The 26,495-nt window shown below is 38.4% G+C and overlaps 1 protein-coding gene and 1 long non-coding RNA gene across 2 annotated transcripts; both read left to right on the plus strand.

Annotated features, from left to right (window-relative positions):
* The first annotated feature begins 787 nt into the window (after window positions 1–787).
* Window positions 788–6,104, plus strand: LOC107314373. The gene is made up of 5 exons (XR_001555383.2): window positions 788–1,009; window positions 1,954–2,054; window positions 3,544–3,633; window positions 4,685–4,765; window positions 5,107–6,104. It is a non-coding gene; the product is annotated as an uncharacterized LOC107314373 (long non-coding RNA).
* Window positions 6,105–16,153: 10,049 nt separating this feature from the next.
* Window positions 16,154–25,748, plus strand: KCNA4 (potassium voltage-gated channel subfamily A member 4). Its single transcript, XM_032445010.1, has 2 exons — window positions 16,154–16,948; window positions 17,744–25,748. Exon 2 carries the CDS (start codon window positions 18,543–18,545, stop codon window positions 20,529–20,531), a length of 1,989 nt encoding a protein of 662 aa, XP_032300901.1. The 5' UTR covers window positions 16,154–16,948; window positions 17,744–18,542; the 3' UTR covers window positions 20,532–25,748.
* Window positions 25,749–26,495: the final 747 nt, after the last annotated feature.

A 26,495-nucleotide genomic window follows, 5' to 3' on the forward strand; every position in this document is an offset into this window, starting at 1 on the left:
CCTGAAGGGAGGTTGTGATGAGGAGGGGTTTGGCCCCTTCTCCCAGGCAACAAACAGAACCCAAGGAAATGGCCACAGGTTGTACCAGAAGAGGTTTAGATTGGACATAAGAAGGAACTTTTTTTTCTCAGAGAGTGGTCAGGTGCTGGAATGGCTGCCCAGAGAGGTGGTGAAATCACCATCCCACCATCCCTGGCAGTGTTCGAGAGGCATCTGGATGAGGAGCTATGAGAACTGGTTTAGTGCTTTGTGGTAGCTATGTTGGTGGGAGGACATCTAGATTAGATGATCTTGTAGGTCCTTTCCAACCTTGTGTTTCTATGATTCTATGTGATTCCATGAACAATACAAACAAGAAAAGTAAGCAATCGGTTTTTATTTAAAAAGAAGATTAAATGTTGTTTTTACTAAGGATTTGTCCCTGCTACCCATCTCTCTGCTGAAATTTTTAATCTTTTACATTTGCTTTGTTGTGGAATCTAATCAGTCTGAAGTTTGACTCAGGAGACAGATTCAAAAGCTTGAATTCTGTGTCTGTTATCAGTGGACTGATTGTTAATCCATTAAGATTTCTGTTTCTTCTTACTGAATGTAAGCCTTACCAATATTATGACTTCCTAGTATTTACCAGTTAGACTGACCATTTTTAGTTACTGTATCTTAAAATAAATGTTTGTTTTTATGACAGAATTCAAATAGAACGTTTCAGTGAATTCTTTGGAAATAGCCTTGATGTACTGAAACTGACTTTTTTTTTTTTTTTTTTTTTTCTGGTTTTCAGGTAGTGTTCATGAGTCTTCCCAAATATACCATGCTGTTATCTTTATCTTTACAGACCTGCTCTTTTTGGTTTCTATCATTGGCAAAGCAGACATGTTTATTTACATGTTTCTAAAGATGATCCTGTTTCCTGCATGTCATAAAGAACTTCTGAAGCTTGTGTAGAAAATCTGCTGAAAAAAGTTCCCCTAAGGGCTACAGCTCAACCATATGCTGCAGTCAGAAATAGGTATAAGTAGTTTTTGTCCTATTTGACCTTGTGGCACCCTTGTTTATGTGGTGTGCAAACCAGATTTTATTTTGCTTGAATTGCTGGGGATAAATAATTATCTCACCTTGAAAATAACCTAACTTGCTATTCTACTCACAGGGGGAAAAAAAAAGTATGTTTTGAATTATAATCTAAACCCATATTTTGCACATTTACATTCTTTTGTCTCATATCTAGAAAGCACAACAAAATTATTTTGTGAACATGATGTGGGTTACATTTCTTTCATGGTATCAAAGTAAATTCAGCATTGCTATAATAAGTCATTTTTGAAAACAAAATAATGTATTTCTGAATTAGAAATTTAGCATGCCAGCTTAGAGAAATACTGTACTTATCTGTAGCTATTATGCATTTTTCCAAATCAATCTGCAATATATGGCTTTTCCACAGTAATTTCAGACTTACTCTGCTGGTCATGGCAGTGCTTGTCATTGCCTCCTGTAATATGGAATGAAGGCAAACAGCTACATATTTATAAACATGTAAAATAAAATAGCATTTAACATGCTTTATGAAAATTGATTATTGCCAAATTTACAGATGATCCTTGAGGTCTTTTCAACCTGCGTAATTCTGTGATTCTATACATATACGTGGAAACTCTTATTTCTAAAAGAACAATCTTGTGTGTCCTTACTCTATTAGGACTCATCTGAAACACTGGGATACGCAAGCATAGTTGTTTGGTTTTTTTGTTTGTTTTGTTGTGGGTTTCTTTGGTTTGGTTTGGTTTTTTTCTTAAAGATAAAATTCTGTCTGAATCCAAAAAGTTTCTATGACTCTACTCTGAGAACAGTGAAGATTCATGTTGCTGTTGAGGAGGAGGTATCACATGAGCTTTGCTCTGTCTTTCACACAGTTGTTGATGAAATAACAGGTCTTTTATTCTTCTACTTCAGGTCTGATTATTCATTGCCCTGGAAGAAATTAGGGCTGATGATGCTTCATCTGCATGCACACATTCCTCACAATTCATGGATAATCCTGAAGATTTCATGAGGTAAAAACCTTGATGGAATATTTTAAAAATCTTTGTTGCCCTAGGCTTGCATTGTATTTGTTGCTAATGATGGTAAACATAGTGGTAGCTTAAGATCAAGATACAAGGAGGCAAGAATCAAATAAATTGGAAGAAGTGGTATGTGATAAACTAGTCATCATTAGTGATATGTTCATGTAATAGTAAATGTCTCCTCTTCCTTTGAACTGCTACCAAAAAAAAACCAAACAAACACACACAAAAAAACCCACAACACAACAACAACAGGAAGTGAAGAAAAGTGAAACGAATTTCCAGTACCTTTTCTTAGACATTCAATGAAACCCCAGGCTGTATTGCTACAAGCTCAGTGTCAATGAAGTGGGATTGCCTGTGCCATTTTAGTTCATTTTTCAAAGCTGTCTCTGGTAGGCTGGTGCTTGGCACATGCTGTAAAATACCATTTATTAGTGTTAGAATAGCAACTGTATACACAGTAATCTTTTTTTTTTTTTTTTTTTACTCTGATCATTACACATAATATCTGCTATTTTTTTCCCTGAAAATATCCATTAGCAGAAACTTGGGTAGATAGGTGGGGTGTTCTCAAACTTAAATCATATTCTCTGTAGGTATGTTCTCCGGATTTTCAGTGACAGGCTTTGTAACTGCTGAATACATTTATAAAGATGAAGGTAACATTTGGCTAAAATTGAAGTTTGAACTTGGCAAATCATTTGCAACTCAAATCTTAAATGATGAGCTCTATTTACACAATATGCAATTAGTGCCAAATTAATCATTAAGTAAGGTTAAGAGAGCAATGAACTGTTTAAATCACATACCATCTGCTTGTCTGCCAGTTCTGATTCATGTGTTATACGTGGAGAGCTCAGACCACTAGTCTACACTTTCTCTTTCCATGCTGGGTGGCAGAAGGTATGGCTGGTTATATTTTTAACTGTTTCTCTTCACCCATTCCAACCAGCAAGGGACCAATTAGAAGTCCAAAGGACGTCATTTTGAAAGGCAGGCAGCCAATTTCCAGTGATGTACTTCAGAAGTAAATGAATGTATGTGCAGTGCAATTGTCTGAGAAAATCTCTGTGGCTTGTGCTGCGGTCTGCTTGGACTGTTCTCCAGATGGTTCCTGTTGTTGTTATTCCAAGAAAACAAATATAGGCTATTGTCCTTCAGTGATTTATACTACATTGAATTACACTTCATAGGGCACACAGCAAACTTACTAAGATGTCCTCTCCTAGTCTCCTTGTAAAGCAACAGGCAGAGGCTGAAGAGTCTGATTCAGCTGAAGAGGCTGAAGTATTTCCCTAATTTTATTTTTTCATTTCAGCTTTAAACACATCCATAGTTCTGTTTGCTCTTTATTTTATAGAAACCTTTCAGTGTATTCAGTAGCTTACTTTTACTGTGCAATGTTAATCATGGTGTGAATGAGCATAGCTATTACTTGAACCTCTGTTTCTCTCTGAATTCTTCGTCGTCTTAGGGATATGAAGCAAATCTTTACCAAGTGTTCTGTGGATAAAGTCAATCCTAGAAATTAAAAATCCAGAGATAAGAGAGGTTAGAAACTAAGGTAAGTTGTTATTCTAATTTTACTCTGTGTCCTCACAGTCACAAACTAATACCAGGTTAAAGTCTAAGTCCTATTCCCATTGCACGTTACTTGTTTTTTGTAACCTCAGAAAGCCACAGTGTGTCTCTGTAACTGAATTCCCTCACTATAGGATGAAGTTAAGTGGGACATCTTAACCTCTGTATAATGCTCTAAGAGAACTACTTATAAAATTTTGAGATGACATATTGCAGTGGTGGTAACATATAATTAATTAGAAGAATCACCCTACAAACACAGTACCATCAAAAACTTTCGCTGCTTACAGTTCTTGAGTTCAAAGTATCTTTTCATTCTCAGAGGGAAAATTATTAAACATTGCTATCTCAAGTCTCTTATTGTAGGTGCTTGCCTTGCCAGCACCCTCTGAAAGATGAGTATTGTATTTTATAGGCAAAAACTACACATCCACTTTGTATGTTTACCCTTACTTCATTTTATCTGCAAGGGGTGACTTCAGTTAGCAAACAGTGCAAATTGAGGAGGAAGAAAGTGGGTGACAAATAAGAGCAGGGGTGTATCTCGGCCTCTACCTACTTACATCACTCCAAAGGTAATGCCTCCTACTTATTTTCATGAAAACTACTACAAAAGTAGAAAGCACAATAACATTATTTGACAGAGCAAATTTTCAGTTACAGAACACACAGGCAATACCATTATTTGTATTTTCAGCAGCGGTGAACAAGAGCACGCATGCCACACTCATAAAAATCTGCATGGCTGATCAGAATGTGGCTTGTCTTTCATGTCACTGTTGCCACTGCTGAAATGCACTACCCAGTGTCTCACTGTGCTCACATCCACTGTTTGACTCCATAAATGTTTAGTAAGAATTAATTAGTATCACTTGGTATAATGTTTTTCCACATGGGAGAATGCAATGACACACAATGAGGTGCTTCATCCATTCCACTGTGTCAAGCACCATTTTGTCAGACTGTTCCTCTGCTGGCATCTGTTTCTGTCTGTAATACCTTGCCTCATCTTTTGAAGTTTTCTTGTTCTGAAGGTAAAATAAGCAAGCAAAATGTGACGTAAGCCTGATGTTTTGGAGAGAATGTTTGTCCCTTCTTCTAAAGTACAGCTGCTGGTAAGAACGGGATTATGCTGGACATGTACTGATCATCATTATTATTTAGAAAAATAGCAAAACTATTTTAAACTTTGTGTTCTTCGTACATCATAAATGCCATAATTTCATCTGTAGAAAATTCCACTTTGGATGCAAAATAAAAACCAAAAAAACCCAACACACACGGGAATTCTTTTCAGCAAAGCTTTTAAATTATCCTCCTCTCTTAGCCCCAACCCATATGTCCATCACATTTGCTAGACTGTCATTCAGTATAAAGTAACCAACATGCTACTTGGTCAAGGTGCCAGGCTTAGCTTATTTCAACTAACTCTTTGTTCTGTGCTGCCTCTACCCAGCTTTCTCTTAGAGACTTACTTCCTCTGAAACTGAGAATAAGGGATATGGAAGCAAAGAACTTCGGAGATACTTGTGTTCATCTTGCTGCAACAATTATCTTTGGGTGAGTTGGTTTAAATAACACATGGGTCTTGTAGTTCTGGCAAAGATATACTGTTGCCTTATGATTGTGCTAGTGTTGATTATAATTGGATTGCCAATTGCTGTCAGGTTGCACTGAGTGCTTCACTAAACAAATTTCTGCTAATCTGTGCTTGGCTCAGGCTCAAAATTTCTGTTAGTTTCTTTTTTCCTGCAGTTATAGTTGTCCCATAGAGGGTTTCTCATGTAATGCATACAGAGTTTGTCCAGCATGAACTTCTTCCTCTTCCTGGAGTTCTTAAATACATCACCTTTGGAATCACAGCTCTCTCGCTGTTTCTTTTTTTTTGTTTATTTTTTATTTTTTTTAACCCAGAACATTCTTCATACTCAGGCTGTATTTTCATTTTGTCCATAACAATTGTCAGAATTTATTTTTGTGACATCTTGACCTATGATTTCTTTTATAAGATTTACCACATTGTTGCACTGCTTCTCTTGCTGCTTATTACTCATCAGTAAATGGTAATGGATCATGTGACATTTCCTGCAAGGCTTTCTCTAATGCTGCATCTTGTTCTAAAATTGAATGAGAAATACTCTCCTAGGGAACACATTTTTGTCCTTATTTTTATTCTACAGGCCATATCTAGGAGCATACGTCATCTTATGATCTTAGCTTAGAATGTAGCTGTGAACTATATAGTCTCATAAATAGAAAGCAAACTAGAAAAGGATAACATAGCCTAAAGCTAGAAGAGGAAAGCAAAACATCAAAGCATCACTGTGGATCACAGAATGACCCGGGCTGGAAGGGACCTCAAGGATCATGAAGTTCCAACTCCCCTGCCTGGCAGGGCCCCTAAACTTCCACATTTATGAGATCAGGTTGCCCAGGATTCCATCTAACCTGGCCTTGAACACCTCCAAGGATGGGGCATCCACAGCCTCCCTGGGCAGCCTGTTCCAGGACCTCACCACTCTCATAGTAAAGAACTTCCCCCTAACATCCATTCTAAATCTACCCTCTTTCAACTTAAATCCATTTCCCCTTGTCCTGCTATTATCCGCCCTTCCAAAGAGTTTACTCTCCTCTTCAATATAGGTTCCCTTCAGGTACTGAAAGGCTGCAATGAGGTCACCCCACAGCCTTCTGTCCTCATAGGGGAGGTGCTCCAGTCCCCTGATCATCGATGTCATTGATAAAGATGTTAAAGACCACCACTCCCAAGACAGATCCCTGGGGGACACAGGTCGTTACCAGCCTCCACTTTGACATAGAGCAATTGACCACCACCCTCTGTCTGCAACCTTTCAATCAGTTTCTTATCCTTTGAGTGGCCCACCTATCAAATCCACACGTCTCCAATTTGGAAATGAGGATGTGGTAGGGCATGATGTCAAAGGCCTTGCTCAAATCCAGGTAAATGACATTGGTCACCTTTCTTTTGTGGATGTAGTGTGGTAGCAGCTGAAACTGAAACACCTACTCTACTGTTCAGAATACTGCATATTAAGTTTTTTAGAGGAAATTAACAAGTTTCATTAGGTCAAGGGATAGTTAGAAAAGTAGGCAAGAGCATATAAAACCTTACACAGGCATATGCTTTTGGAAACTTATTTTTTCCAGGTATAGTCCAATTATTTCTATGTCTCCCTCACCATTGTGAGTCTTGACCTAATTCCTTGGACTACAATACAAACGCTATGTACAGGTAGCAGTACAGCAGAACACTGTTGGTGTGTGAAATTTTCTACTAGTATTTGGAATTATCAATGAATTTTAGCCAACAAATATGGAAGAATAATCAAATCCTTGGTAAAAAAAAAGACATTTCAGGCTTGCAGGCACTGGATGGGCTGAAGAAGAATCACCTTTTATAGATATTAATTATAAAATTTATTTATGTCTTTATTAGCAAAAGGGTTGTGCTCTTGGTCTAAGTAAACTTAGAAATCATCTGTACCAGGCTGAAAAAGAAAAAAAAAAAAAAAAAAAGAAGATAATAATACAAGAAGAACAATGACAAATATCCAAAAAGTTATTCATAGGAAAAACTCACCAGTATAGAAGCTTTTAGTCTGACAAATACTGAGGCAATCTGCACAAAGAAGCAATCTCAAGGAAATGTTGCCTTACTGGTGGTCAGCCCTTAAATGAGATCTAGGAGAGGTGGAGACAAGCTCCACCCCTTCCAGGAGCTCAGCTGAATTACCTTCACCTGTGCTCCCACAGCTGACCCAACTCTTGACTCACCTGATAAATTAGAGGTTCAGATCATTACCAGTTTCCCCGTACACAAGCACTAGAAGTTTTACCTCCTGCTTTTTACCAAACACATTGCAGATTCTATAGAAGGTATGTGGTTGTGTAGTTGGCTGTTTTTGCTGAGAGTAGGAGAATAATGAACTGAATTCCGAAGCTAAAGCTGGTTAATTATAAGTGATCTGTTAAATGCACAATCTTTGAGCAACAAAGCTTAGAAAGAGAAATTCTTTGATGAGTGAAACCACAGGAAAACTACTTTTCTGATCTTTGATAGAATTTTAGTAGCTATGGTTCCAGTGTGTAAAATTATGCAGAAAAGGAAACTGTTTGGCAAGGAGGAAAAATTGGCACATATGTTTTTCTAGAGTAGGTGGCTTTTTTTTCCCCCAGGATTTTCTGATATGTGCCATTCACCACCTTATTTGGGAGGTGTTTCTAAATCTTGCCAGTTGGACTGTTGGTTTTTGTTTCATCATGAAGTTCACAGATACAATGACTGTGTTTTTAGAGAATGCTTAGTGAGTTGATAGCCTGATAAACATCTCCCAGTTCTTTGAGAGCAGTGAGATGCAGTGTTGCTAAGAACCATCAGGAGTTTTTGGTAAGGTAAAACTTGAGAATTAGTTTGCACGTCTTACTGTTCTTATATGCTAATGTAGGAGTTATTTCATTTTTCTTGTTTTATTTCTTTTTGCTGGCTCAGAAAAACAATGGAAAAAGGAGTGGTAAAGGTCCAGTGAACAGTTGCTCAAACATAAAGGAAGTTGCTGAAAATCAGACACATTTTAGAAGCACGAATGTGTCTTTCCAAAAGAAGTAACAAAGTTGAGAGCTTAATGTCAATAACAAAGATTTACTAAATAGTGGTTTCTTAGCAAAACCTACAGAAGACAGAAAAATGCAGCTGAATGACAACACGTCCTAATGCTAAATATCAAATCTGAAGTAGTTATCTAAACTCTGCTGGAACAAAAAGCCGTGAAGTGCCATTTTTGTAAGTTATGGTCCCAAGGAAACTGAAATACTTAGGTTAAGCTTGTGCAAATAATTCTGCTGTGACAGAATCATAGGATCACAAGGTTGGAAAGGACCCACAAGATCATCTAGTTGAACCGAAATGACAGGAAATGGAAATGCAAGGTAAGAATAAGTTACATAGAGCTACACAAAAATAATCACAGACAAATTCCCATTGTATGGGAAACAACAAGAGATACTCAGCTCTGTGCTCTTTCTGAACTAGTTGTGGCACTGTTCAGCAAGTAGTGTCCAGATAGGCCAAAGAAAACCAGATGTTAGTTGTATAAATTCCTTTCAGTGTGATACTCTTGTTTATCTTGTTGAATGAAAGTCTTTGTGCAGTATGTGGAAAACGCTGAAATGGCACAAATGCAGTGTGGAAGTCTCAGTGAAATAAATTAAGTGATGGCATGGATACATTTTAAAAGTTAGCATTACTGTCAGTTGTAAACAAAAACAGTGTATTTATGTTTGTACTGGGTCTTTAATTTGTCAGAATCGAGATTGCTGTAGTCAGATTATAGTTGCTAATCTGAACTTTGCCATTATCTACTTTTGCTTTTTGGGAGTAATTTAAGAAGGAAAGCAGATAGGAAAACCAATTATGATTTCCATAGATAATAGATGTTTTTGTGTCAGATTTTTTTTTCCCTGTTTGACGTAGTGCATTGTTAATTCAAAGAATGTTCCAGAACTGCTTTGAAAAAAACCTTAATTTGTAAAACATTCATTCCCATGGAAAGTAACATAAATTTACAACTCCCACTCTGCTGAACAAACACTTGATAAAATAACCCCATGAAGTTGATGGATGCTGATTTAGCTGTCTTCGTAGACAAAGATAGGTAATGGACTCTTGCACAAGCTCTTGTCTTTATTTGTGCATAAAGAAAAGGATTTGTTTTGGCAGTATTCAGAGACAAATATCATCAGGAACTACAGAATTTCTGAATGTTAGAAATATTAATTCCTATCTTCAGTTATACCAGGTCTGTATTGGACTATCTTAGCCAACTTGATGTTGATTTTCAGCCGATCTTTGTTTTTCCCTTTGCCATTGCTAATGCAAATTAACAATTTAAGATAAACAAATTCTCCCCGTGAAACTCTTATGTTCTGTTTTTAAGTCATAGTTGGAATTCATGCCATACAGGGGGGAGGGTAGGGTGGAAGAAAAGATTAAGACATGATACTGTATCTTTTCAAGTAATGATTTTCCTCCCACAGGTGATTCACGTATCATGTTCTGTCATTTAATAACTCCATGGATGCGCAAAGAAAACCCTCAGAGAACCGTGGGCTGGGCAGCACGTTTGCATGTCCATATATCTGCACATACACAGCCATGAGAAACGTATTGATTCCACTTGGCAGAAAAGAGGGAGATGTGCTTGATATTTCTTGAAATAGTTAAAAGCTTTTGTATGTGAATTGCTTTATACCTAGGTCTGAGTATCTAATTGAAATTCAGATGTAATGCGCACAGATTTAGATTGCTCAGATCCCTTTGTTTGGACTGCATTGAAAGCTATTATACCTAATCCAGCCACTTCATCAGAACAGCTATTGTAGGTCATTTTTTCTACTTTTCATTTGAAAATTCTCAGTAGTGGTTAAATCAGTAAACATTGTGATTTTGGTAAGCATTTTCCCCTTGATCAACACTAAATTCATTTTTAGATATTCATTCTCTATATTAGAGCAAGTACCTGAGGAAATTAAATAAATGCAAGATGTTACTTTCTGCTATTTTCCATCCATTTGAAGGTGGATCCTTGAGGAGTGCATGGCAGAGAGAACTATCCCGTCCCCATAAGAAGTGTACTAGATTTTTATACATTATTTCCTTTGATTTTTGCTACTAAAAAATGTTGCTGAACATGAGTTTGCCTTGTAGAGGTCATCTTAATCAGAAGTTAGCCTATTTCTGTAACTGCCATTTATTTACTTCATAACTATGATGATCTAAAATTATTTTACCCAAGGGAATGCATATTAAGAAGGTTAGAAAGACAATGGAATGGCAGCATAGCCTACAGACCATGTTATCTCTGAGAGAATAGCCTCTGTCAAGCTTCAAGTTATTTTTACTTGTGGATAGAAACTGCTATGTTGTTAGCATAGTGACTGTGTTAAATATTCATTGATTAATCCATTTCATACTATGTTTAGATGCTGGTGAAGAAAAGTAGGGTGAATGTTCAGGGCACAGTTAGTGTAGGGGATGCTTTCATAACTGATACATCAATAATTCTTTGTCAGAATTAGTACTGTTATTCATGAGGAGAGTGTTGCTAAACTCAGTTGAAGCAGGTAATCTAAAAGCCAAGGTCGATTAGGCTCTTTTGTCTAGCAGAGAGGGATTTATGCCCCATCTTTAGGTAAGAAACCTAACTGAATTCTTCAGCAGTAGGCCGTTTTAGCCAATAAGTTTGGAGAATTTTGTTGAGAAAAAACAGAGTCCATTTTCAACTTGACCCCTTGTGGATTCGGGTAGGAGATAAATGTCTAATAGTTTTATGTGTCATTTATACAGATCCACGTGGGGAATATGTTAAGCTGTTCCTAAGTAATTTATACATTTAGCTCTGTATCCCACTGAGCAAATTATCTATCAGCTATTAAGGGCTATAGTCTCAACTAATTATCTGGATAGTCTTAATCCTGAGCAGTTCTGTGAGGTTTTTGATCTCAATATAGGAAAAAAAAATTAATCTGTCTTAAACTGAAAGTGTCTGAATTAGCTAGGCCCTTACATTCATTTACTTTACTCAGAATTTGGCTGCACATTCATTTAGACTTTTGACCCTAGGCTTCCATGCTGAGGTTAACATTATGGTTAGAATTAGCACATCCTGATTTCTGACATGGAATTTTGACACAAATATGGTGGCAAATTTTTTAATGAACTATGTTTAATTCAGTTTTCAGGACTGTATGAAGTTTAATCGTGTTCATAAACTACAACTATAGTTTTTGCTCTCCATCTGAAAACTCTTTTCTCTATTTGTATTCAGTAATAGTTAAACAATGCCCAGACACACCTAATAACATTACAAGTATTCCTGTCTTTATACATAGTTACAAGGAGATGTGTTGTACTAAACTGCATGTTTCTCTTAATTTAGGGCTTAGTGTTTTGTTTGTTTTGTTGTTTTTTTTTTAATTATCCTTCTGTAAGTGGCATGGTAAGAACTGTTCTTGCACCCTGCCAATGTCAGTTAATTCTGCCTGTTTAGTCAAGCCAGGAACATTTTTTTTTATGTTAACATTATACACCTCCAAGAGCTTTCACAAACTTCTAGTTTAGTTAGGAACAGTTTGTTTTATGGTCTTGCCCACATGAGTCCGTACACAGGACATCTAGAATTTCTAGGTAGCTACCTACCCTCTGAATCTGATTTTGAAGTCATCAAAATAAGATAGAAAAGATTCTCATTTTCTCACCATGATCTTCCTTGTTAAAAATTTCTCGTGTTTTCTCTGTTATGTAAGTCTGTCCAGACTGGTTAGAGAATATGTGTTCTTCCAGCATGGTAATACAAGAAGAATTTTATAGAGCAGCAGCTATGGTTCAAGACAAGGACTTCACAGAGCAGTGGCTGCAGAGAAGGATAAACAGCATGAGAACCAAGGATACCTCTAGGGTAAGAATGAATGGCTTGTGGCTTTGAAGGGGAGTTTTAGGGTTGTCATTGCAGTAACACCCTCATCTGTCTGCAAAAAAAGTATGGCTTTTCGGGCAATAAATGGACACAGCTATATTTAACCATATTGTTATGTGGCTGTTTGTCCCAGCACACTGACCTTTTGCTTTCACGTTCACCAACATTCCAGTATTTGTTTTCATAAGGTTGTGGAAAAAAACAGGAATTAAACATTTTGCCTATAACATCCATACTCTCGGATAGTTCTGATATGTCGTGAATTCAGATTTATCAGAATCAGTCTCTTAAAACACAGAGGAACTTGCTGTATCTTTATCACGGGAGGAGATTTGAGCAGTTGCAGATATATTGATGTATCTGCTGTTTTCAGTTTGATCCTACATTTCTTTCATGCACATGCTTTTTGTTCATGTTAATTTCATAAGTGAGAGTTAGAAAAATCTATTTGCTATGAGAACCTGGGCAATATCTATCTGCTAAAAGCGTTGAGTTCACAGAAATACTTTTTTTTTTTTTTTCCCATCTAAAAATTGCAAGAAATGTGCAGTGTGTTTCGTACCAATCTTGAACATCTAAAATTCTTTTGTTTACAGACTGCACATTCCTAGAGAATGAGATTCTTGAACATCTAGCTAGTAAGTCTTCCTGACTTCAACAGTAGTATTTTTGAGCTGTTGCTCTACACACAGAATTATAGAATCACAAGGTTGGAAAGGACCTATGAGACTATGTAGTCCAACCATCCTCCCATTGCTGTAGCTACAGCAAACCACCAAACCAGATCTCAGGGCTCCTCATCCAGACATCTCTTGAACATTTTCCTTCCTGAATCTTCTGGAAGTTATTCTTAACTTCAAAGTGCAAAGCTACATTAATTATTAGCTTGCTACTTAGTTTTCTTCAAGAGTTTCCCTGATAAAAACCTATTGAGATATTAACTTGCCATGCCCCATGCATGCAGTGTGGAGTTTACCAACCAATATTCCAAGGATTCATAATTATTGCATTTATTGTTAGTATAGTTTGAAAATCACATATTGAGAATAATACCCTGATTCCTGAATGCAGGAATGAGCCAAATCAAGCAATGCAGTCATTTAAGTAACTGTATGAATTTAATTCATTTTCTTCATGAATTAATTACAATGACATTATCCAAACTTGAGATCTATACTGCTGAGTGCTACTTAGTATATCTGTTAGGAGGTGTGTTGTCTGCTGCAAAATTATTACGTTCTAAATAAAGAAAATTTTTAGGGAAAAAAATGAAGTGGGTGAACTATCCCAGTTACACTGGAAAAGGGGATATCAGCATGAACAGTGGTGTGGCTGGTCTCTCCATTCTCAGGCAGTTCCTGGCTTAGAAGCTTCCTATTCATTTCCTTTTCTTTCTTTCCTTTTTTTCTTTTCTCATACTGTTGATCTGAAGAATCTCTCTGAGTCCCTGCCTGCACAGAGTAAACTGAGAAATTGTCAAGTCTAAAAATAAACCATACGTGGTATTTTTATCTTAGTTTCTAAATAGATCTATACTCTGATGCAAGAGATTATTCTCCAAATATAAACATTATAAGCATCATCGGGGTATTTACTGCTAATTCATGGCGTTTACTCAGTGGTAGATGACAGAGGTTTTGCATACTTTCCTAGGAGAATATAAAAGAGCCTATTGTTCTGTGGAGTGTCAACTTTTGTTGATCAGCACGTTGCATTATGAGTAATGAACAGATGTGCTGTTCGCATATATTGTGTATGAGAGCTGACCTGAGGATGGGCTGTATTTTATTCTAAGTAGTTCATTATGTAGTGCCAGTCATATTCAAAAGAATGGTATTAGAGCCAGATCCTCTGACAAGTGTGTCTTACTGATCTTGGTTACTGAACTATGAATAAAATGAGAACTCCCTAAAACAGTATAAGCACTGGGAGGGAAGACTTGGCTGCAGAGAGAAGAATTTGTTGTTGCTTTGGTACCTGAGGGTCTCCAGCACTCAGTGCTTTAGTCCTGAAGGAGGAAGGGAAAAAGGTATATTCTGAACCATGTTTCATCACGTGTGAAATCATGCAGTAACTAGAGTTATTCTACTTGAGGGTTTTTTTGCGTGTGTGGGTTGTTTTGTTTTGTTGGCTTGTTTTCCTGTGCCCACTTCTGCAGTGCTTTGCATAATTTGAAGGGAGTTCATGATCTTATGGGAGGTTCACTGAGGTACCTTGAGAGGCTAACAGAAGAGTGAAGCAAGTATAAGGAGGAACAGGAAGGGTAAAAAAAAAAATCAAACGAAAATGGGAACAGGATAATTCATGGCCTAGAAGTGCATTAAGTATGGAGATGTACTACAGTCTTAATCTCTGCACAGAACTCTTGATTACAGCAGGAAGATTGATGTTGGACTGAGGCCAGACTGCCAGTGTGAATTGGAGTGATTGGGAGAGATAGCATAAATTAATATTGGACGTAGCACCATAAACTTTTTAAAACTCATGTCCCCTTTGTATGGACGTGCTTTTAAATTATTGTGTGTGGTTTGTTGGTTTTTGGTTTTTTTGTTTTTTTTTTTTTGTTTGTTTGTTTTCTTGTACTGTATGCATCAATAAGCAACAGTGCATAGCATACCTTACAGGTCCTTTTCTGTGCTATATAATGTTCTTACTACAGTACTACTGAAAATAATGACATGTACATATTCTCTCTTTGTTCTACCAATAATAGTATCCCTTATGAATATAAAGAAGCAGGGGGGATGCATTAACTTTTAAATAAAGCTTCTCTTTGAATACTATGAAAATATAAAGCTGAATGAAGTGAGTTGTAGTACTGATCTGTAAATATATAAAATTGTTGTTATTGTTTTGATTTTGAAACAGATAAAAGTGTCTTTTTTGCATTTCACAGTACTTCTGACAAGGCCATTAGGACCTTTTAATATTAATTTGGTTGTTCCTTAAGTCTCCCTTATACAGTTGCACGTCAACCTACCGGCATGAATGAGATGAAGAGTACAAGTGCTGATGGAAGCAGGCAGTAGAGACAGATATAACATGAATTATCTGGCTTCTACCACGAGGGATCTGAAGGGGAACAGCCTGTAGGTTTCTCTGGGCTGTGCAAAAGGAGTAGGCCTGGGCAATGACAAACGTGCCTCACCCACTTGCTGCACCATTCAGTTTGTGTCCCTGTACTAACACCTTAAGGTAAGTGGTTGGAGTGAGTGCTGCTCTTCTTTCATTCTTACTGAAGTCCCAAGTCTTTATTTTGCTTATCTTGCACTAAGGAGAAGCATCTGCACATTTTATTGAGGCAGTGGAATTGTAGCTGTACTATCAGATATAGCCAAGCTGCATTTTCATGGTATCAGTCCATAGGTAGATTTTCCAGATGGGGAAGGAGTATCTGGTTTGCGCACTGCAGGTGTTTCAGCCTGAGGGTAGAGGGAGCAAAGACATGTATCCTTTAGCAAGAGTGTCAAAATGATATTTTAGGTCTTGTCTACAAATATGTGAAGTAGTCCTATTCATGAACTGGGACCTTCTCTTCTGTATATACAGGATTAGGGGTAAATGGTTAAATTGGCTTAGGTGACAAGAGCATATGGCTGCTGAGCAGTGGGAATCGCTCTCTGAAGGTATTAGGAGGACAGAGGTGGAGCCAGCTTAGTGCTTTTTCTCAGATGCTCAATATGTGTTTGTTTTTGCACTTTACAGCCACCTTGACAACCCGTAAGCAAACAAAACTAACAGAAAACAAAAACCCAAAGGGAAAGGGAAAAAAAAGCAAAGAAACCACGACAACCAGAAACCAAAACCTGCAGCACTGCTTTGGGAACGGAGATTTTTGGATGCATTATTCAGCGCTGGAGCGTTAATCTCCGGCATTAACGCTCCCATCCACAGCCGCCTCTGGGCCGGGAGCAGTGCGAGGCGCGGCCGCGAGGGGCCGACCGCGGGCCGGGAGCGATGCGATGGAACGGCCGCGGCCCCACGGCTGCTCCCGGCGGCGCGCAGGCTCGGCGGGCGGCGCCTCCGCGGAGCAACAGGGCTCGCGTCGGCAGCATCGCAGCGGACGGCCGCGCAGCTCCTGCGGTTGCTGGCTGCTGCAGCTTTGCACATCGGGCGGTGGGAGCCTGGTGGGAGAGAGCTGCTGCTTTTTCCTCGGGTGGTTTTCCTTTTTTTTTTTTTAATTTATTTTTTTAATCAATTATTGTTATTTTTATGGGTTTTATAAGCGTTACCAAAAAAACAAAAAAACAAACCGCACAACAAGTGAACGATGCAGGTAGCTGCTGCTGTGTGGATGTGACGGGGAGAAACAGCAAGAAGCAACACTCGTCCTCCCATCAGTGAGTGGAAATAGGCTTGGTACACGGATTACTTAACGTTGCTTTACAAATCTACAGCAGAAGCCGGGCTCGGGAAGCCTAGTGATCACGCTCATCCATTCATTCCTTTTCTCTCTCACACACGAACACTCTCACATCCTCCCCTTCCCCCTCCTCCCCCTTTTTTTTTTCGTTCTTTTATCGTTTTGGAACAAGGCTGTTGCTTATTGCCTTTTTGCAATCGCCTGGGTGAGAAGCTGCGGTTGTGCAGAGTGCCCCCAGCTTAAGCTGCCTCCTTGGCTCGTTCTCGGCTCTCTTGTTGCACAGGGAAAGCAGAGAGAAAAATAACTCGTCAACCTGTGGTGCCGACCGACCTACCCACCCACCTGCAGGCGTGGGTCAATTGGCGCAGCCCCCTGCTCAGGACTGCTGTCACCAGATCCTTACACTGGCAAGAACAGCACTGCTATTTGTCTGCCTATGAACAGTAAGTATTGCAGCAATCCTAAGACCCTTTTTTTGCACGACGTATGGGTATGATTTAAAAAGAAATAGCGGTCATTTAATTGTCTGTATTCACCTTCTTTCATATATTAATAGATACAGCTGTAGATGAGGGTTCTGTTTCAGAGGGGTGTGTGTATGTGAATTCTTGTATGTGTCTGCATGTAGATGTTGCTTCAGTGCACCTGCAGTAGTTTGACACACCATATCACGGTGTTTTCACTTGAGTGAGCATTGTACCTGCCTGTTTCTAAATTAAATTCAGTGAGATGTTTGTTAGGGTTGAAAATTCAGTTACCAATTAAAATATAACATTCTTAAGTCTGTTGTTTTTAGCAATACTATGAAACGCTCTTTGTTTAAATGCTTTTCTTATGATATTTCATGTAGATATATGTAGGTGTGCCTATTACGTATGCAGTCAAATCTCTGAATGCATAGGGTTTTACAGTATTTTATTGGTGTTTATGTGTGTTTCAGAAGCATGCGTTTGTGTATGGATGCAAGTGCTTGTATGGGTGGGGATTTTGTATAGCTGTCTATATATATATGACATACCCACCCACAACCTTATGAACAGAGTCGTTCACATTCTCTGTGCATGTGATGTGGGTGTGTGTGTAATGTAGAAGTGTGAATAGTGTGGGAAGGGGAAGATTAGAATACCGTGGTAATAGATGACACAGTTTCATTTGAGCAGTGTGACCTTTGAGGAAAACAATCCAATCTTCTCCCTTTTTGTTTTGTTTATTTTTGTGTGTTTGTGCATGTGCCTCAGGTTAAGTGCTTCTTCTGCATGACCATAACCAAAGGGTGACCCATCCACTCCCTTATGTCCTATGGGGACCTCAGAACCAATTTCTCAGTCTTCATCTCCTCCTCCTCCTCTTACCACTGCTGCTGACGCCCTGGGTGCTGCTCCCAGGTTTGAAACATTGTTGACAGGCTGAAGAAAGGATTTGCAAAGACCTCCTCACTGTGTAAATAGAGTGATGGCTGGAATTAGTTTCAACTCCCCAAATCATGATATTAAACAATAATAAGATTGCTAGGCCAAAGCATTACCAGGAACAAATTGTGAGGAAAGAGACTATTTGCATTTGGTTGCAATGATGAACTAAAATCATCTATGGAGAGCAGGTACCCTTTGTTTTGCATGTTTTTGTCTTCATGAATGTAGTCATGAATCTGATCAGATCAGTGGTAGATATGGGAAATAAATGAAAATAAAAGGGTTCAGTGGATGAAAGAATAAAGCCTCCGCTGTTCCTTGGTCTAGTTTGAGAGTTTCATCTTTTCTTATTAGTAAAATTATAGGTGGGTTTTTTTCCCTTTTTTTCCTTTTTTTCATTTCCCCCCTTCCCCTCCCCCCCCACAAGAGTTTTAGACAGTAAGAAAATGTAGATCTGTGGTTTCCCAAAATACAGATTCAGTGTTGCAACTATGTTGCCCCGCTCTGGGTCCAATGCACTGTCCTCCAAATGCAAATAGCTTTAAACTTTCTATGGTGAAAGTTAAGGTTGCACTGTAAATAAAACGAAAGCTCTTGCACTAAGCAACAAAAAAGCTGTTGCAAAATGGAGGTTGCAATGGTGAGTGCAGATAGCTCTGGCTGCAACAGCCATATGCCCTATGGATATGCAGCCCAAGCTCGGGCCAGAGAGAGAGAGCGGCTGGCACAGTCAAGAGCTGCAGCAGCTGCAGCTGTAGCAGCAGCAACTGCAGCAGTAGAAGGGGGGGCAACAGGTGGAGGTGGACCATATCACCACTATCACCAGGAACAGAGTCGAGGTGCTTCTTCCTCACATGGTGGGAATGCATCTCGCAGCAGCCTGCCTAACCGCCAGAGTGGTAAGAGATGGAAGAAAGGGAGAAAGAGGAGCCACCACTTGGGAAGCAGGGAGTGTGGAGCCTCTTTCCCCTGTTCTGAGCTGCTTCCTCTCAGTGGTTCTGAAGAGAGAATACTGAAAGACGTGAGTGAGGAGGAAGAGGAGGATGAAGATGAGGATGAAGACGATGAGGAAGAAGGAAAAGTCTACTACAGTGCTGACTATGGGGAGGATGAGTTTTCATACTCAGACCAGCCACCTGATGATGGTGGAGGCCCTGGGGGTTACAGCTCCATTCGCTACAGTGAGTATGAGTGTTGTGAGCGTGTGGTAATCAACGTGTCAGGACTGCGGTTTGAAACACAACTGAAGACATTGGCTCAGTTCCCAGAGACACTGTTGGGTGATCCAGCAAAGCGAGGCAGATACTTTGACCCTCTCAGAAATGAATACTTCTTTGATAGGAACCGGCCCAGTTTTGATGCCATACTGTACTACTACCAGAGTGGTGGTCGGCTGAAGAGGCCAGTCAACGTACCCTTTGATATCTTCAGTGAGGAGGTGAAATTCTACCAACTTGGGGAGGAAGCCATGCTCAAGTTTAGGGAAGATGAAGGGTTTGTCAAAGAGGAAGAGGACAAAGCTTTGCCAGAGAATGAGTTTCAGCGCCAGGTCTGGCTCCTCTTTGAGTACCCTGAGAGCTCCAGTCCAGCCAGAGGCATCGCCATTGTCTCTGTCTTGGTGATCTTGATCTCCATCGTCATCTTTTGCTTGGAGACTTTGCCGGAGTTCAGAGATGACAAAGAATTCATAATGTCCCTGAGCTCAGGGAAGGGTCTTTCCAATGAGTCGCTTCACTTGGATGCTGGGGAGCACACCATCTTCACTGACCCTTTTTTCGTTGTAGAGACACTGTGCATCATCTGGTTCTCCTTTGAGCTGCTGGTGCGTTTCTTTGCTTGCCCCAGCAAGGCAGATTTCCTCAAGAACATCATGAACATCATTGACATTGTGGCCATCATCCCCTACTTCATCACCCTGGGCACTGAGTTGGCTCAGGAGCAGGGCAGTAATGGTCAACAGGCCATGTCTTTTGCCATCCTGAGGATCATCCGTCTGGTCAGAGTGTTTCGCATCTTCAAGCTTTCCAGGCACTCCAAGGGTTTGCAGATCCTGGGTCACACACTCAGAGCAAGCATGAGGGAACTCGGCCTCCTCATTTTTTTCCTTTTTATTGGAGTAATTTTGTTTTCCAGTGCTGTTTACTTTGCTGAGGCTGATGACCCTGAGTCTCATTTCTCAAGCATCCCTGATGCTTTCTGGTGGGCTGTGGTGACCATGACCACTGTGGGCTATGGGGACATGTACCCCATGACAATTGGTGGCAAGATCGTGGGGTCCCTGTGTGCCATCGCGGGAGTGTTAACCATTGCTTTACCAGTGCCAGTGATTGTCTCCAATTTTAACTATTTCTATCACAGAGAGACTGAGAATGAAGAACAAACGCAGCTGATGCAAAATGCAGTCAGTTGCCCTTACCTCCCAACAAATTTACTGAAGAAATTTAGAAGCTCGTCATCTTCATCCACAGAGGATAAATCAGAGTATTTGGAGATGGAAGAAGGAGTTAAAGAATCTCTTTGTGTAAAGGAGAAAAAAAGTCAGGACACGGGGAATAGTAGTGAGTCAGAGAAGAAAAACTGTGTAAATTCAAATTCAGTGGAAACTGATGTGTAATTTACAAATATATTTATTTTATGTCTCCAAATATATTTATGCATTAAAGAGTGCGGTGGAAATAATGAAATATGCAAACGAGTCCACAGCATACAGTAGTATGCCATTTTAATGGTTAAACACAAATAAAAAAGCATTGTTAAACTTGTAGAACATATCAAGTAAGCGATATAACTCGAGGAAGGGGTTGCTAGATCTGATATAACTTCAGACTGTATTTTTTTTCTAGAATGCAAGTGTTTTGCACACGAGGCTGAAAAATTTATTGAAACCAAGTCAGTTTTAAAGTCAGTGCATGAACTGTTCGACATCACTGCTAACAGCTCTGTGGTAAAAGTTGGCATTCAGAGGTATTTACTATGTAAGAAGCAATGAACTTTGGAAATCATTTATCTATTTATCAGTGCTTTAATAGCAGCTACCATGAATCATTGGATACCATAGTCTTTGTTTTTCAAATGGTAAATTTATTGTATAAAGATATTCTACAGAAGATAGATCTAATTTTTTTTCTTTTTTTTTCTTGGAACCTATAATGCTTGTTTTTAACTGGAAATTTTCTTTGAGAAGGCTGCTGAACCTCCAGAAATGATTTATTTTTATAACTCTCTTTGGAGGCATTGCAGCATTTGTTGTCTAATAATGAAAGAAATGAAGTAAGAGAATTGTTTAGCCTGGTCTGACTGCAAAGGCAAAATGACTGGAATGCTTTTTTGCACTACTTTATATGCTGGAGTTATATTGAAAGAGACTTCATACTGTGAATGTTTACTAATGTAATAGTTCAATGACAATCATTGGAAGAGTGATCTGCATCATATTTTATGGCTTTTTTTTCTGGTTTGTTTATTTTAATTTTGTTTTTCCTTTATGTGATGCTGATGGCAAAATGGCTAACATTACATTAATTCCATACTCTTTTCATTATGAATATCTGTGATCTGGAAAAGGATTGTGAAGTAAAATTTTATAATCAAAATTATTTGAAATCAGTGTTTTCTAGTGATGTTCTCAATTAAGATTAACTCCATGTTCATATTTTTGCCATGTTAATTTAACTTTGAGAGTTAATGTTTAGTACATGCACTTACCAGTATTGAAGTAACTCAATGTATAGGGACAAGAAGTAAAAGTAATAGGATACTCAGTTGTTACAGTACTAGCAATTCAGAATTACTAACAGTTAACATGTTATTGGTGCTACATTTTCCTCAGTTACAGCTTCCACCTTTCAAGCAAAATTTTGGATCTGAAACAGGAATTTAGGGATTCAAAATGATTGTGTTGGGTCCTTTGTAGTCCTTGGGAGAACATTCCATGAATTCTTTTCACTTATTCTTTGACCAGCTGTATGTTTGTGTCAAAAATGTCCACTGCCCTTTATAGGAGATTAAGGTAGGTAAAGATTACCTGACCTACAGCACATTCCAGACTCCAGAATTAAATAGCTAAGATATTCCTGCATTTAACATAAATAATAGATTCAGAACAGGTGTTTTTCAGACGCATAATTACCTAGGGAGGTAATTGGAGCTGTTTTTGAGGCACTGTGAAACATTCCAAATTATAAAACTTGAACCAAATTGGCATATGTACTTTAAGGGCTGGGACAGGACGTTGTGAGACAGAAGAGTGCTTACAAACACTACTGAATTACAGTGGTTTTGTGATATTCCTTTAAAGGTGAGGAGGGAGTTTGCTGGAGAGAACTATTCAGTGATTTATAGTTCTGGTGCTGAAAAGCAGAAATAAAACCTGTCCAAATTGAGTAGCTGTGATGATATGCATCATCTACCAGAAAGGCATTGTTTGCTGTCTCCAGCATCCAGTGATACAGAACAGAGCCATAGCCAAAGGATTTTACTTAATGATTGAGTTTTTGGCCTTTATGGATTTTCTGTGAATCAAATTTTGGAAAATTTTCTCTGCTTGCCTACTATTGCACTGCAGAAGTCATAGTAAATATATAAATAAGCTCTGAGAAGACTGCACTGTACTGAGCCCTGATTTAAAACTTGTGTATAAATATCCAGTTCATAATTTTAAATTGTAGAGGAGGCTTCAACTCTTATTTCTTCTGTGAAGCATTAAACAAGGCTACTTTTTAATATGATAATGTGAATTTCAGCCATGTTTTGAATCGAACACTTCAGACATTTTATGTATAGGTGTTTGTCAGAATTAAATATTGCATTTATATACCTGGGTAAATGAATTAAATGCTTTTTTTTTTTTTCCTATGAGGGCAATATTAGCAGCAAGGTGAGCGTTCTGTGAAGTCCAGAGAACATCTGTAACTGAAAGTGTTTCTTCAACAGCTTTAACTGTTAATAAGGTAAAGAACACAAGAGTTCAGTTGTATGCTACTTTGCTAGTAGTCCTGTGTAGTACCAGCAACCATATAATACCAGAGAGTGACCATAGCAAAAATGTAGAAAGAAAGGGAGTAATAATTAGGCAAATAAAAAACTTAGGATAAGTAATTAGTATGTATTTATGGTATTGACTGTTTGAAAGGAAAGGTGGTTAATAAGGGGGATTTTTTTGATGTCTAATAGAACTAAGAAAGAAAGCTTTTTGAATAACTCCTAGAATACGTTCACTCGGAGGTGGAGCTCAGCATGAGGTAACTGCGTAAGTTGTTACCCAGCTTCTCCAGCAAGCCTTGCAGGTATTGTGCTACCAATACACAATCTTATAATTTAAAACAAGTGTGGTGTTGTCTACATTATGCTGAGATCATAGCAATACCCTAATCTTTGAAAGAAAATTCTTGCTGGAGGACCTTTTAGCAAAGCAGCATTCTGGGTGTGTCAGCACTGCGTACTGCAGCACTGTGGAGACCAGTCCTAATAACAGTGGAGCCTGCTCTGCCTCCTGCAATGTATAAGCCTACGTACTTGTAACTGTCATTATAAATCAGAGCTAGCATCGCCTAATATTAGATTGTACTATCAGTTTGGCAGGCCATTCTGAATCACAGAAAGGATTGTGCATTTCAGAATGGAAGCAAATACCTTCACTTGGGCTGGCTTTTTTGTTTGATTATTCATCTACCTGTACATTAGTCCACGCAGTTACAACACAGCATGAAAAAGCCAAAGTCCTACCCTTTACCATGCTAAAACCCAAAGAACCCAAGTGCTTAACAAGAGACCTAAATTTCCCTTGAGTATCACTTAGATGGAAATTTGTGCCAGAGAAACCCTGTATTTGAGCTGTTACTGCTCCAAAATGCTACTACTGCTCCTTGCCTGAGTTTTTACAGTGTTACTGGATACCAACTACTATCAGAAAAATAATTTTTTAATCACTTGGGCATTTTGCATTTTAGACTATCACGATGAAATGCACTCCTGATGTAACTGATGTGAATGGTGTTACACTGGGGAACATTTTAGTTCCATTAATGTAGTTCAAATGATTTCACATTGACATACATTTTAGCTAAAAATAATGCAAAATGAGATTTTGATATTTCATGCTCACTTGCAGTGGTGAAAAAAAAATTTGGAGGAGGCTCCATTAGAGTTCATGAAATCACAGCAGCATCCAATCAGATTTCTGATACTGATACTTAATTATCTACTGGCCATTAATTAAATACACACACACATACACATATATATTAATCTTTTTATAGCAGTCTTAAGTGCCAAAGCCAGGCTCTGAAGGAGTGTTTTGCCAGCTGAAGTATTGAATTAAAGACATGATGTCAGAGATGCGTTTTCCCCCTCCCCCCTTATTACAGTGATCAAGTTTTGTGATGCTACATTGTTTACTTGAAAACTTCAATCTATCTACTGAAGTTTGTATTGTAACAAATGTTCTGTCACCCCGCTAGGCAGTTTTTTTTTTAGAGTCTGGCTAAGCTTTCTCAGATCCATTCTGCAGGAGGCCAATTCTGTTTGATGGAAGGTGTAGCTTTTGGGTTTTTGTATTTGAAAGAGATTCTTCTGCTCACATAAATCTGTTGCGCACAGCCTGTTTATGTGACACCCATGCCATGTGGAATCATTTAGGGAGCTCGAGGGAATGAGAAAGCCCACTGTTACCATGATTATATCTAACTTGTGACAACAGAGCTTTTGGTGTCTAGAGATACTAATGGGTGTTATGAGCTTCTCATGGTAATGAGAATTGAATGTTATCAATCAGTATAACTATTCAAGGAGCACTAGAGCAGGAAAATGATATTTATTTCTTTATTTATTTTGCATAATATTAATATTCAAAGAACTTGGATCAGGTCATAATCTTGAATAAATGTTTACTGTCTTGTACCTCCTGATGTGGAAAGTTCCTGTCAAGTGTGCTTTTAGGTGATGAAAGTCACTCGACTTAGGCTATGGGAAATCATTGTTAAACTGCCCAAGAATATGAAATACTAACTTTTCATATTTGGATAAATCCACTGTGGAGATACAGCAAAAAAATGTCAGAAACTCTATTCTATATCCAAGTAATTTGTGGAAATGTGTACTGATGGTGATACCAGACTCCTAAAACTAATTCTGAACGTCCATGACTTTTTTGCATAAGCTTTACAGAGGTAATTGATAGTCTTCAAATTAATTATGAACTATTCATGGTGCTTGAGGTTATGTAACTAGCTGCTTCTAGTTGTTTCTTACCGATTCTTTATTACTTCTACTGTCATGTTGGCCTGTTATGAATACAGGCCTGTTGGTTTTTTCAATTAATTGGCATGAAACAATAACAAATACAAGTAAGGTTATATATATATGCATATGTGTGTGTGTATATATATATATATGTATATGTATAATATCCAACATATAAATTACTTTTTTTTTATTCTCATAAAATAAACCTAATTGGCAGCCTGTAACATTTTTAGTCATTGGACAGGGTGTCCCTTTTCCTGTTGCTATAACTTAGTGACAAAATGTTTCTGATTCTGTTGTGAATAAGTCTCTAGTTTGGAGACTTACTGTGTTTGTGCACCTCTGCTTGAAAAAAAGGCCTGTAGGAAAGTTGGCAGTTGGTTTTGAAATGAATTTTCCTTCATTTCTACAGAGATCATCTAATGTGAAAAAAAATGTTGACATTAATGCTGGGTTAAAAGTGCATAAATATGTTCTACTTGGCAACCAGGCACAAACATGAACCTATTGCTGCCATGCTTTCTGTGTGTTCAGAGCTCTGATGACATTAATTCTGAAAGAAAAGTCATTAAACCAGTATGTTCCGAAATGGTTGAATTTTTATTTTTAATCCTTTTCTGTACAATTTTAATGTTTCTTGAGACCTTTTTCTGTAACAGGTTGTTTGGAAAATAAATACTTATGGGTAAAGAAGGAAAGAAGAGAAATCTTAAATTATATGTCAAAAACTGGTAACATACTCTATTAGAGGGAAAGAAGGTAAGTAGAAACTTCTTTTTGTTATATGTTTTCTTATGCACGTGTGGTATTGCCATTGAAAACAAATCAGCTAATGGGTTAAATCTGCAATCTCAAGAGAGGTACTTCAGGCATTATATCTATTACAGATACACTGCGACCTCAGGAGCAGCAGCTGCATCTTTGGTAGAGGCACAGGGGCCTATTGGTACAGCTTTGTAATGAATTCAGAATGTAATTCATCTTACAACTGGGAAGGTACGTGTTGCACCTGTGGGGTGTGGAGCTAGAGAGGGTAGTATGAAGTTTTTAGCCTAGGTGTTAAGTCTGTGCTTCTACCATTGTTATCCTTCCTGAGTGCCAAATGGTTTTTAAATTATTTGTTCTGCAATTCAGTTTGTTCTGTAACTGGCATCTGGAACATGGTCTAGTACCAGATGTGGATGTTGGTGGCCCTGTATGTGGCAGGTGGGTTGGATCTCGATGATCCTTGGGGTCCCCTCTAACCCAAGCCATTCTGTGAATCTGTATCACTCCTTCAGACAGAGAGGCCCTAAAACCCTCAGTCTGCTAGTTCTTCTCTGACAGAGGGGTTTGA

This window comes from Coturnix japonica, chromosome 5 (genome assembly GCF_001577835.2).
Source record: "Coturnix japonica isolate 7356 chromosome 5, Coturnix japonica 2.1, whole genome shotgun sequence".
In the NCBI taxonomy this organism is placed as follows: Eukaryota; Metazoa; Chordata; class Aves; order Galliformes; family Phasianidae; genus Coturnix; species Coturnix japonica.

Excerpts from the sequence above, each read along its gene's own strand:
- KCNA4 (XM_032445010.1), top strand. The coding sequence starts at position 18,543 with ATGGAGGTTGCAATGGTGAGTGCAGATAGCTCTGGCTGCAACAGCCAT.